This window comes from Theobroma cacao, chromosome 6 (assembly GCF_053813885.1).
Source record: "Theobroma cacao isolate CCN51 chromosome 6, ASM5381388v1, whole genome shotgun sequence".
In the NCBI taxonomy this organism is placed as follows: domain Eukaryota; kingdom Viridiplantae; phylum Streptophyta; class Magnoliopsida; order Malvales; family Malvaceae; genus Theobroma; species Theobroma cacao.
In genome coordinates, this window is record NC_142644.1 from 28561480 (window position 1) to 28572713 (window position 11234).

At 36.7% G+C, this 11234-nt stretch overlaps 2 protein-coding genes across 5 annotated transcripts; one reads left to right on the top strand and one right to left on the bottom strand.

The window, feature by feature from the left end:
- Positions 1–527: 527 nt before the first annotated feature.
- LOC18596676 (uncharacterized) lies at positions 528–5792 on the top strand. 2 transcript variants are annotated; one of them, XM_088807100.1, is made up of 8 exons: positions 528–765; positions 1498–1572; positions 2809–3201; positions 3337–3413; positions 3515–3551; positions 4446–4653; positions 4733–5159; positions 5270–5792. In XM_088807100.1, exons 3-8 carry the CDS (start codon positions 2871–2873, stop codon positions 5408–5410), a joined length of 1221 nt encoding a protein of 406 aa, XP_088663226.1. In that variant the 5' UTR covers positions 528–765; positions 1498–1572; positions 2809–2870; the 3' UTR covers positions 5411–5792. The 2 variants fall into 2 exon arrangements, with proteins under 2 accessions (XP_088663226.1, XP_017978413.2); XM_018122924.2 differs by lacking the exon at positions 1498–1572.
- Positions 5793–7241: 1449 nt separating this feature from the next.
- LOC18596677 (transcription initiation factor TFIID subunit, putative (DUF688)) lies at positions 7242–11234 on the bottom strand. 3 transcript variants are annotated; one of them, XM_007025300.3, is made up of 4 exons: positions 11013–11234; positions 8960–10104; positions 7782–8867; positions 7242–7694 (listed from the first exon to the last, which is right to left on the bottom strand). In XM_007025300.3, exons 2-4 carry the CDS (start codon positions 9965–9967, stop codon positions 7656–7658), a joined length of 2133 nt encoding a protein of 710 aa, XP_007025362.3. In that variant the 5' UTR covers positions 9968–10104; positions 11013–11234; the 3' UTR covers positions 7242–7655. The 3 variants fall into 3 exon arrangements, with proteins under 3 accessions (XP_007025362.3, XP_088663718.1, XP_017979426.2); XM_088807592.1 differs by lacking the exon at positions 11013–11234 and adding an exon at positions 10869–10996; XM_018123937.2 differs by lacking the exon at positions 11013–11234 and adding an exon at positions 10701–10833.

The window sequence follows — 11234 nt, forward strand, 5'->3', positions numbered from 1 at the left end:
TGAAAGTTAAAGCTGTGGACTATGAAACAATAGGAACACGGGGACAAGACAAGAGGGTTGCTACAATTTAAGAAAAAGAAATAAAAAAAAAGTCTTCGTTTAGGTAGGAAGAAATTGATGGGTTGATGAAGAAATGGCCCTCACATTTCTTATTACAAGCCATGTCTAATCTTTTAAAAGTTCTTTTGGGTTAATCATAATTAACAAATTAAGGAGAGGAGTCCCTTAAGACCATGGTAGCATAGGTCAAACAATTAGTTTAATCACCAAAGAAAGAGTTTCTACAGGGGACAACTGTCAAAGGAGAATGGCGATATAAGAAAAAAAGGGTGGAATAGTCACATGACATATGCAACAGTCGCATCTGTATCCATAATGTGAGAGACCATCTCATCATTTTAGCATTATAAAAGTGAACAAGTGGAGTGTCAAAACATCGTTGATTTTCTTTTGGGGTTCTAAACCATGAAGATGAAGGTCTTATAATATATAAATTTTGATGACTTAGATTCCACGGTTCAGTGAAACCAAATACAAATATCCTTCAGACCAAGTTGAAAAACCTTACCCAGCTTCTTTTCTTCTTCTTCTTCTTTCTCTCTCTTGATCATTTGTTTAGAGGACGACCTAGTCGAAGCGAAATCTCTATATCCAGTGCTTTAGTCAGGATAATATTTATATGAACCTCCTCAATTCTCAAGTTGAAGGGTTATCTGATGATCAACAACTTGGAAGGAATAGGCTGAGGAATCTTCACCATCAATGGTTTGTATCTTTGAGGGTTAATTTTCTTTTGGCTTCTGCTTTCTAGTTTCTACTGCTAACTCTTGTTCTTTCCTGTGTGTCTGTGGATTCATATTCTTTTTCCCCTTTGAACTTTAAAGCTAGGTTATAGATAATTATCAGAGTTTCTCTACAAGTATTCTGGAAAAGAAATGAAAAGAGTTTTCTTGAAATGAATGAAAGATGATGTTTACCAGAGTCCTAGAGATGAACTGCTTTAATTTCTCACTATCTCTTCACCTAAATTTACATTAAAAGGAACTCTATACCTCATGTTTTGATGATAACCGAAACACAGTTGCTTCCCAAAGAACAGTTTTTTATTTGAGCCAATCGTATTAAGGGCAGACAAATCTCAACACGAGTGTAAAACTTAGCTGCTGTTTTTCATTGGATTCCGGACTTGTATGTTTTCAAAGATGACAAATCTTCTTTCTCCCCCCTTCTGTTCTAATAACAAAAGCAGTGCAGTTGGGAGTTCCTCATTTTTTTTTTTTACTTCGCAATGCGTATAGATCAGAATCCAAACTCCATTACCATTTTTCCTACACAGCGTACGGATTATACATGACTTACACTCATATATTTGCTAATTAATGTTACAAACCCACTATCTTCCTTATGGTACGATGTTGATCAGGTCTGTTGTCAGATCAACACAAAATAGCTAGAAAAACATTTTTATTTACTTTGGCAACTCCACCACTTTTGCAGAAACAGTACTACCGGATGTCTAGAATTTTCAAAAATCTATAGGGTTGGCTTCACTGATTCACTCGAGCAAGATATGTAAGTGTGACACATAACCCTCCTTTTCCTTCTGTCATGCATTAATGCTTTTAGCAATAATGTTTTTTACCTAAATGTTTTGAAATATAGAGCTCTTGGATGAACCTGGGGGATGACCTAAGTTGCCTACGTTTAATTTACTTGCTCCACATTCTGTCTTTGCCGAAACTCATTAATTTGGAGCTACTTCCATTTACAAAGGTGGATGATGCTGTTTATGCAAATGGTTTCCGCCATAAATGTCTTGACAAGTGGTTTGCACTCCACAATAAGTTTTTGCAGTTAAACCCATCACCTAAAAATGGTCCTTAGAGCCATAGGATCCAATACTGGGGTGTTGTTGAAACGTTTTTAAACCTAACAGCAAATGTTTGTGGAAAGCTACTTATTGTATTTCCATGTACATTCCAACATGTTTACTGTATAACTTCATAAAAAATTTAACAATCTCCAAGTAATGGGGTCTAGTTTTAACAAAACATTACTAAACATATTAGACTATGAGTACACTGCATTAATGTTGACAATGCAGGTTTTTTTGTCTTAATTTTTTTTTCATTTATGAAGCCACTGCTTAATGTCATGGAAACTTATGTTAACAAGGATCTATACTTAGCAAGTTGGGGATCAAAACAAAATTCAAGCCTTTTAATTACTTAGGCGTCTAATTAAAAGGAAACTAATTAAATCTAACCTAATTTTGCACTCAATTAAGCATGGGATCTTGTTGTTCTATGGAAAAAGCAGGAAAATTAGTGGAGGTTTTGGGGATAGTGCTATCTGTGATAAGAATTCCTTTGGAAAATAAATGGTAGCATAAAGTTTTTTTTTTTTTTTTGTTTGGATGAAATAAGGGAATTGAAGCTTTCATGGTATATTATAAAGAATTAAAAATGTACTTTTAAGAATACGGTAAATAGATATACTGACATCTTTCAATATTTTCTTTAATTTTAACTTGTTCTTATTGTAGCCATGACAAGCAGAAGAATTACTGAGAAACTTCTTTTCATAAAATTTTGTTGCATGGTCCACGTTTTACATTAATGTTGGAATTGGTATTTTGCATGTAGAGGTATACGTCTTTTATTATTCATAAAAGATGGGTTAAATGTTAAAAAATGAGTGAGTTCAGCTTCATCTTTGAGAAGTTTTTGCATTTTGCATATCAATGTTTCACATACACGATAAACTGACGTGACAGTATCCTTTCCCCTTTTTCCATTTCTATACCAGAGAAGCAATTCCAAAAGCTATTTCTACTGGGATTATTGAAAGCGAAGGAGCTAAGAAAAGCAATGATAGAAGGCATAGAAAACCATGATGAAGAAAAGAGGGTTGAGAGTGAGGAACAAGCTGAAAACTTGTCTGCAGTGTCTTCCCCGAAGTGCTCGTCCTTCGACTTGAATGAAGAAGCTAGCAGCGAAGAGGATTATGATATCGACATTGCTAAGGAAAATGAAGTGAGTGTTGAAGAGGATGAGAAGAGAACCGAAGGGAGTTCCAGCAATAACAATGAAAGAAGAACAGTAAGGCAATATGTTAGGTCCAAATTGCCTAGGCTTCGGTGGACTCCTGATCTCCATCTCTCTTTTGTGCATGCTGTTGAAAGGCTTGGTGGACAAGAGAGTAAGTTCAGACAATCATTTCTTTTGCTTTTTGACTTTCTTATGATCCATCTTGATTAAGAAACGAAAAGAGAACACCATAAGGCAATTAATATCAAGTTTATTTACTCTAAAAACTTTCATTACTTTGTTGCAGGAGCAACCCCAAAGTTAGTTCTTCAATTAATGAATGTGAGGGGACTTAGCATTGCCCATGTAAAAAGTCACTTGCAGGTGAAAAACAAAAAGAATTTGATTTGACATTTCCTTGCCATAAATTTCAACATTTGTTTCCTTTATTTCACATCTTATCTGTATATATATTCCTCTTTCAGATGTACAGAAGTAAGAAGCTTGATGAGGCTGGACAAGGTGAAGTTCTTCTTCCTTATGCAGTTATACTCATTAAATGATAGTACTTGAAATTAAGGGCTCCAAATTCTATGCTAGGGAAACATCTTTGAATCCTCAAGTATTACATATAGCACATCTACCGCGAAACAAAGAATGTGTAAAGTCCTAAAAAGTGTGTCAAAAATTTGGGTTTCATTTTGATTTTAATTTTACTAATTGATTCTTGTTATCCAGTTTTTACTCCTTTTAAAATTAGTAAAAAGAGAACATAATGATAAAAACAATCATAGTTAATTTGGTTAAAAAGGGTAGTTTTGTATTCACATTAGAAAAAAAAACAATTAAAATGTAAAACAGCAAAAGATAATTGTTCCATACAAAATTAAGTAAACTTTGTTATTCATAGAAATATTTTTAAATTTTAATTGTTTAAATACTTTTTTTTTTGTATTCAACACAATTTTTTTCCTCTGATTGATCATAAAAAGCAAGTAGCTAGCAAGGATAACAACTAAAAGAAACGCATACAAAATTTTTTGTTTTATTATATTAAATTAGTATATAATGTAAATTAATTTGCTTATAATAAGAGGAAGGAAAAATTAGGAGAAAAAATAAGAAGAATTCAGAAAGCAAATGGTGAAAAACTGGTAAAATGAAGATTTCATTGAATGGTAGTCCTGATGTCTTAGCTAGTATAATCTTCAGCAGGAGTAAGAACAAATATTAATACCAAAAATAGGGAGCAATTTGAGTGAAACCATGAATCAAGTTATTAAAAAGGGAGAAACAATCAGAAGCAATTTGCTATAAATTCAACAGCTTACAAAAGAGTTAAGGGTAAAAGAAATAGCATATGGAAAAAAACTGCTTTCTGCTCATTTAAAAGACTTTGCTAATTTTGTCATGCAGTTCTACGCCAAGCCAATAGACAAATTCAAGGAAGGGATGAATTTCGGAGCATGTTGCAACAGGTTAGCTCCAGTCCTCATCAACATTTCAGAATGGAGAATGGTGGGATTGTCTTAGCCAGAGGGTCTCTTGAAAATAACATCACTCGAAGTCTTTACAAATCTCCCTTCTACCAACGCCCATTGGATTTCAAACCTAGCATTCCAAGGTAACAACCATGAAATTTCTCAAGTACCTAATGCTGAAACTTAAAATGCTAAAGCACTTTGACATCTCTCTTTCTATAGGCACCAACCAACTTCTTTCATAAGCAAAGCTCGTGGACAAGAAAATGGTTTCCCAAAACCAACAGCCTTGCACAATCAAGGCCAGTCAAACCAAATTCATACTATGGATACAGCCATGCGAGTTGGACCGATGAGACCAGGCCGATTTCTTGAAGAGAAGAGGTGGCATCCTTTTGAGCTGATTAGTAATAGATGGAGGGTTAATGGAAATATGACCAAGGACACCTTTGCTACTACCTGCTCACAATCTCAATCACCTTATTTTTGCACAAGACCAAGCTCAGATGGGGAAAGTTACTCCACAAGGCCAGCTGCAGGGAACCTTGGAACCAAGAAAATGATCGGGCAATTTGTTTCCAACAAGCACGATTCCTTGAGCAAATTCAGTAGCTGTAGACCAGAGTTTGAGGCCCCGTTATGGCTTGAGGTAACCGCTGGTGGAACTAATTTATTTGACTATATATATAAAATTAACAAAAATGGTTTTGAAATGCTTTTTTTTTTTTATTTATTTTGTTATCATTGTTTGAAACACAGTTGAAGCAAGACAAACTGCTGAAGGACAGGGAATGGTTGCCTGATCTGCAGCTAAGACTAAGCCAAAGAATTGGAATTGACGATGAGAAGACCCATTGTAAAGGCACGGAGGAAATTAGCACCCAGCTTTCACTTTCTTAGCCTCAAATATCAAGCTATCAGGACAAAATTCACGACCAAGCGAAAAGATTCAAGGAAATAATTGTCCAAATGAAGATATTGGTCTACTTATAACAATTTACATATATGTTGCAACAAAGCCGGATGAGGCTGAGTACTTAAGGATCTGACCATGTAAAAAGAAACCCACAGGAAGTGAGATCTTTCTAAGTACTTGTCGTAGAGGCTAGAGCCATTACAAGCATAGTGTTTTTTTTTTTTTTTTGTTAAATCAGTTTTGAATGATTTAGAGTACTCATGAACCTTCGGAGATAGGAAGGTTTGTGATTGACAGTTTGTTGAGTGTGCGGTATATATTTGCACCAATGTCATTCACATGCATGACTTTTGTTTTTAACTTGTAGATCGGGAGCCATGTTCATGCATGCATGCATGATGAAACTATAATGATCAGCTAACCCTGGCTAGAGTACTTTGGCTTGGGAAGAACCCTAGCTATATATAGGAACGGGATCGAGACCAACATCTTAAGTTGCCATTAAGTAATACAGCCATGACCTTTGTAATCATTTACATTTAGTCATTAATGATCTGGGTTGGGATTAATTTAGCAGAGAGAACATGTGAGATTGAATTTTCTTGTGTGATCATTCTCATCCCTGGTGTCTTGTTCATTAAACTTTGCTTATGTGATATGGGCTCATGGATGCATATTTGCATGGAATCCTCAGTTCTGTCGGAGCATGCTGATGAGAAAAGCTCCTTCACGTACGACTCCTCCCGATATGATTTCTCATCCGTAATGCATGGTGGGCTTGAAATTGTAAAAACATAAACAACTTAATGCAGTTTTCTCTATTATTAGTACGTAGGAAGAAATTATCATAATTCAAATTTAGAGAACTATTTAACCTAATTCTAATTTGTAACAACTTGAACTAAGCTTCGACGGCATATTTGAAAGAAAAAAAGACAGAAAGATCGGAAAAGAAAGAGACAGCGGAAGGATTGGAGACCTTGATCTTCGAAAGACCCATACAATGTTTAGTGGTTTACTGTATTACAATCCTCGTTAAAATAGCAGTTTGGGTCTCAGGAATCTAGACCGACTGTGATTATAGGGACCGTTTGTCTGTTTCTTTTGCTTCTCGGTCGGAGAGTTAGATGGGCTCCACCATTAAAGTTCATTCCAACAGACACATTTCGAGGATCTTGCTGCTGCCCATGCTGAAACTTGGAAGCACCGCAAAGACGTTTATGGGCTTAAGGCTTATAAAAGGAGAAGATAAATGACGCTATCGGTTTAAGAATTGGATGATCTACAAAAGCCCAAAAAAGAAGGATTCACGGACCGCACACACCTTGTTTCAATCAATGCTTCACCCGAAAGCCATGATCGAATCTTGAGGTCAGGAACACCTTATAGTGACAACTGGCTAAGTGTTTGTGTTTTTTTTTTTTTTATAATGGGAAGAGGAGGGATTCGAACTTTAATCTTTAGATAAGGAGATTATGCACCAACTAATAAAATAAATGCTCGGATTAACCTTGCTCTTTGGCAAGTGCATTTTACCCTGGATGCATTTTTTCACCATCTAATTAAAACTACCACGGCAAGGATATATGAATGAATCGATTAAAAGTATTGTTGTTGAAGCTCTGGACAGGAAAATCAGGAGCACATGAATTTATTTACTAACTCGCGCTGGGACAAAATTAAGTTGCTAAAATGGCAGATCAAGTAAATATATATTAACATATTTGAACCATTTCTAGGCCTAGTTCTATGGGCTATAGCGCCTTCTATTTGAGATGAAATGTTCTATTCTGCTAGAAGCCTATAACAAGCATGTTATATATATCAGATAAGCCTTTTATATCCATTAATTTTTCACAACAGTATGTTGACTCCTGTGTAACACGAACACCACAGGAACCACAAGACTTAAAAGTTTAAAAATATATTTGTGGTCGTTACAAAGATTTGAATCTGACTTTAATGTAACAATGCCTCAGCCTGCAGTGATGGCTGATGCAGGAAAAAGAAAAAGGAAATGAACTTACAAGCTTATACAACAAGAAGAGCTAACAAATCCACTTGCCTAGCATAAAGATACAAGGAAACTGGAAGGATAAACTCCTGGAAGAACGAATAAAAAAAAAATGGTAGGCTGCAGCAAAATCTTAATCAGCTCTGACCATGTTGAACCAAAACTGCTGAAACAAAGGCACCAGTCCAAGGAATTCAATGATGCCCTCTGCATTTTTAAGTTTTGGATTGCTGAGAAAAGTGAGTTACTAATTCCTGTAAAGGACATACGTATTAGTATTCACAATGAAACTCCCATCAAAGAAGACAATATTGCTATTAAACAGTGATAAGTATGATTACCTCAGAATAGCGGACGTGATCATGATGCAAGTAAGAAGTTTTGACAATTGTTTCCCACTTGGTATCAGTAGCTGATACCTTAGGTTCCTCTTTTTTAGGATAAAACCGAGTGCCATTGTAAGACTGCGAAAATGAATTTCTTGATGTAACCGAAGGCAGTGCACACCAAAGCCAAGACTCAGATGGTGTTTTTGGTAAAGGAGGGGGAAGAGGAGAGCAATCAGAACCAGCATTATTTTCTTCTTGATCAGCTTCTCTCACATCACCATTAGCACTAAGAGTTAGACTTCGATCAGCTCTAACCTTTATACGCCCTAAGGACTTATTCAGTCCTCCATTCTGTCTGAAGCAATCCATCATTTCTGCTTGACCTTTGAGATCGGGTTTGTCAGAGAAAGAAGATCGACTGGAATACACTGACCCTGTGATTTCATATTTTGATATGTCCTTTCCATCCAAAAGGTTCAGGCATTTTATATCTTGAAGAGAAGATTCCACAGTAGCAGATTCTTCCAGCATTCTGTTCACTAGTAATGTATCAGAATGCTTTCCCATGGAATCCATTGGGGCTTTGGTATCTGAGGAATCAGAATTTGAACTTGCAATTTCAGCAAAATTTACAGTATCTACATACAATGTCTTCTCAACTGCAGGGCTTAGAGCACCTGACCCTTGCCTGGTGCTCTGATAGGGTACTAATTCCTGTGAGTTGTTATTGCTTTTGGTATACTTAATTAACATATTGGCGTTGAATTTCTCAGCTTCTTTGGGCATGCCAAGAAACCCCCCGCCACGAAAGGGAGATTGAGGTCTCTCTCTACGGTAGGGAGAAATGCGAGCACTACCTGGAAGCCTTTTGGGAGGTGACCTATTCACTATCTGCTGGTCACCTGAGTTGGTAAACTGATTTGATCCACATGTCATCTTTTTCCCAATCTCTGGAAGCCTAGGGGACTGAACTCCACCACTCAGTTTGTTCTCTGGGAGCCTGGGGGATTGAACTCCTGTATCTGATTTGTTCTCTTGAGGCTGGGGGGATTGAACTCCACTATCTGATTTGTTCTTGTGAACAGCATCCCAAGCATGCTGCAAATATACAAAATGGTAACCAGATAAGTTCTAAATTAGAATCTCTAACACTTACAACAAGGGCATCGAATAGTGATTTCCATACTAACCTTCTCAATAATTTGGCTGTGAGACTTCATGTAGGTAGCTTTGCTTGGTTTTGCAACCTCACGAGTTGAAGGCATTGAAGAATGGGTCCTTACTTTTAATCCTGGCACAGGATTTAAGAGGCACAGAGAGTTCTTAAAGCTTAATCGAGGCAACAACCCACAGGCTTTTCTTGATAAATTGCCAGAATCCTCATAGTCATCATATTCATCTTCTGTTTCTTCTCCATCTACATCCTGATTATAATGTGGTATGATAACTGACTCATATTGATTAACAGGAGGTTTCCTGTCTCCAACAACCACTTTCTTATCCTCTCTGGGTAGTGCAGGTGCCACAGATTGCTTCCTGGAAGCATACTGTGGCATCTCCAGAGTCATTGCCTTGGCGGCAGGTAAAAAGCGACTCATCATGAAATCACGAGTTTGTGGATCTGAAGAGAAGGTACCTGACGGTTTTGCAACCAGGCCACTTGATCCACTTAGACCACTTATACTACAATTCATGGATAATGAATCTGTTGGGGACAAGGTATCAAGCGCATCAGAATAAGCATCATCATCAGTCTCTGACTCTGAGATGCATTTCTCATTTATTCCCTTGTTGGAAGAGTCTAACTTAGTCACATTATCATTTAGAGAATATATTTCACTTTGGGGCCTAACCACATTCTGATTTTCGAATTCCTTCTCCACAGTATACTTCATGATATCCAAAACCCTCCCTGGTGGTAGCCTAGGAGTACCAGAAGCCTCCTTATTAGGCTGAGATTCATGCTCAATGCCACCTTTAGCTTTCCCAGGGATCTGCTCCCAGACAAAAGGAACTGCAACAGGTTCTGTTACCTGATCCAAACTCACATCGGAGTTATAGAAGGGGAGAGTATGTCGTCTATTGGGACAAGGATTTTCAACTATCTTCTGCTTATCTCTATCTGAAAAGGCAGATGTTGCAGAAAACCGCCTCACAGATAAAAGTGGTGCATTGAAATTTAATTTCCTTTCCTCCATCACGCTTTATAACCAAGAAGTTCTGCAGCTTTCCTTGTAAATGCAATTCACCAATTCAATACATGACACAGTTGATGATAAAAGTTGGATGAGAGCACCAGGTTGAATCCCTCCATGTCAAGATTTTGCCAGACTACCTGAAAATATGCTAATACAAATTATTTGAAGAACCCAAAATCACTGCAATGAAGACTCAATCTACTTCATATCTCGCTACTCTCTGCTTGAACTAGATAAGCAAGACATAATACTCCAAAAGGCGAAAATTTCAAAACGTATATGCCCTGTGACCACATGATGAGTAAATATATAACAATATTCAAGCTTAAAAACCTTCAGTGCTCTAGCTAATAGATTATGGAAAAGTAGAAACATTGATGCGCCCCTCAGTGCCGCATAAACATTATTGAACATTCAAATTTTAGAGCACCAAATTTTGCATTATCCGGGATCTGACAACCATAAAAATCCCAATCAACCACCCCTTAGCAAATAAAAAATAGAAGTAATCAATTTCTTATCTCCCTAGCAACTAAGAAAAGATTTATGTTGAAGTCCATTTGATAAAGAATTGTAAACTTTTCAGAAGATAGGTGGACACAGACATTAAATTCAAGCTATGAAAGATCAAATGAAAAACACATTTATTATCAGCTAAATTTGTATCTACTCTGCTGTATTGATTATTGGCATCACCAAGAAAAGTAAGTTCTAGTAAAAACAGATAACAAACCTGATCAAGAACTCGGTAAAAAACTTAAAGACAGTCATAAATACTGCTGATCTTACCAACAGGAAAAACTTCATCTACAACAATTATCTTTAAACTAACACCACAGCCCACAAATTCATCTCTTTTCCAAGATTGTCAAACCAACAAAAAAAAAAAAAAAGAATTTACCGACAAAGTAAACAAGAATGTTCAACTTTGAACATAAACCCAGTGTTCCTTTCAGCCTTTAGACAACGTAAAACAGTTCTTGAAGTAGGTTTTGCATAAAAAAATCATCATCATTATCTGAGACAAAAGAAAAAGAAGTCATACCCGTGAGTGAGGGGAGATGGCTGAGTTCTTTGATGTTTGGGCCTAATGGGGTGTCCTAAAATGATGGCAAGAGTTTAGGGAATGAGTGACGATGAAGAAAAGTCAAGAAGGGGAGAGAGAGAAAGAGAGAGGTTGGACACTTCTGCGCTTTTCTTTCTTAAGCTTTTCTTTCTATGTATTTTGCATTTTGAGAGAGACAGAGCTGACCCATTGAGTGTAGAT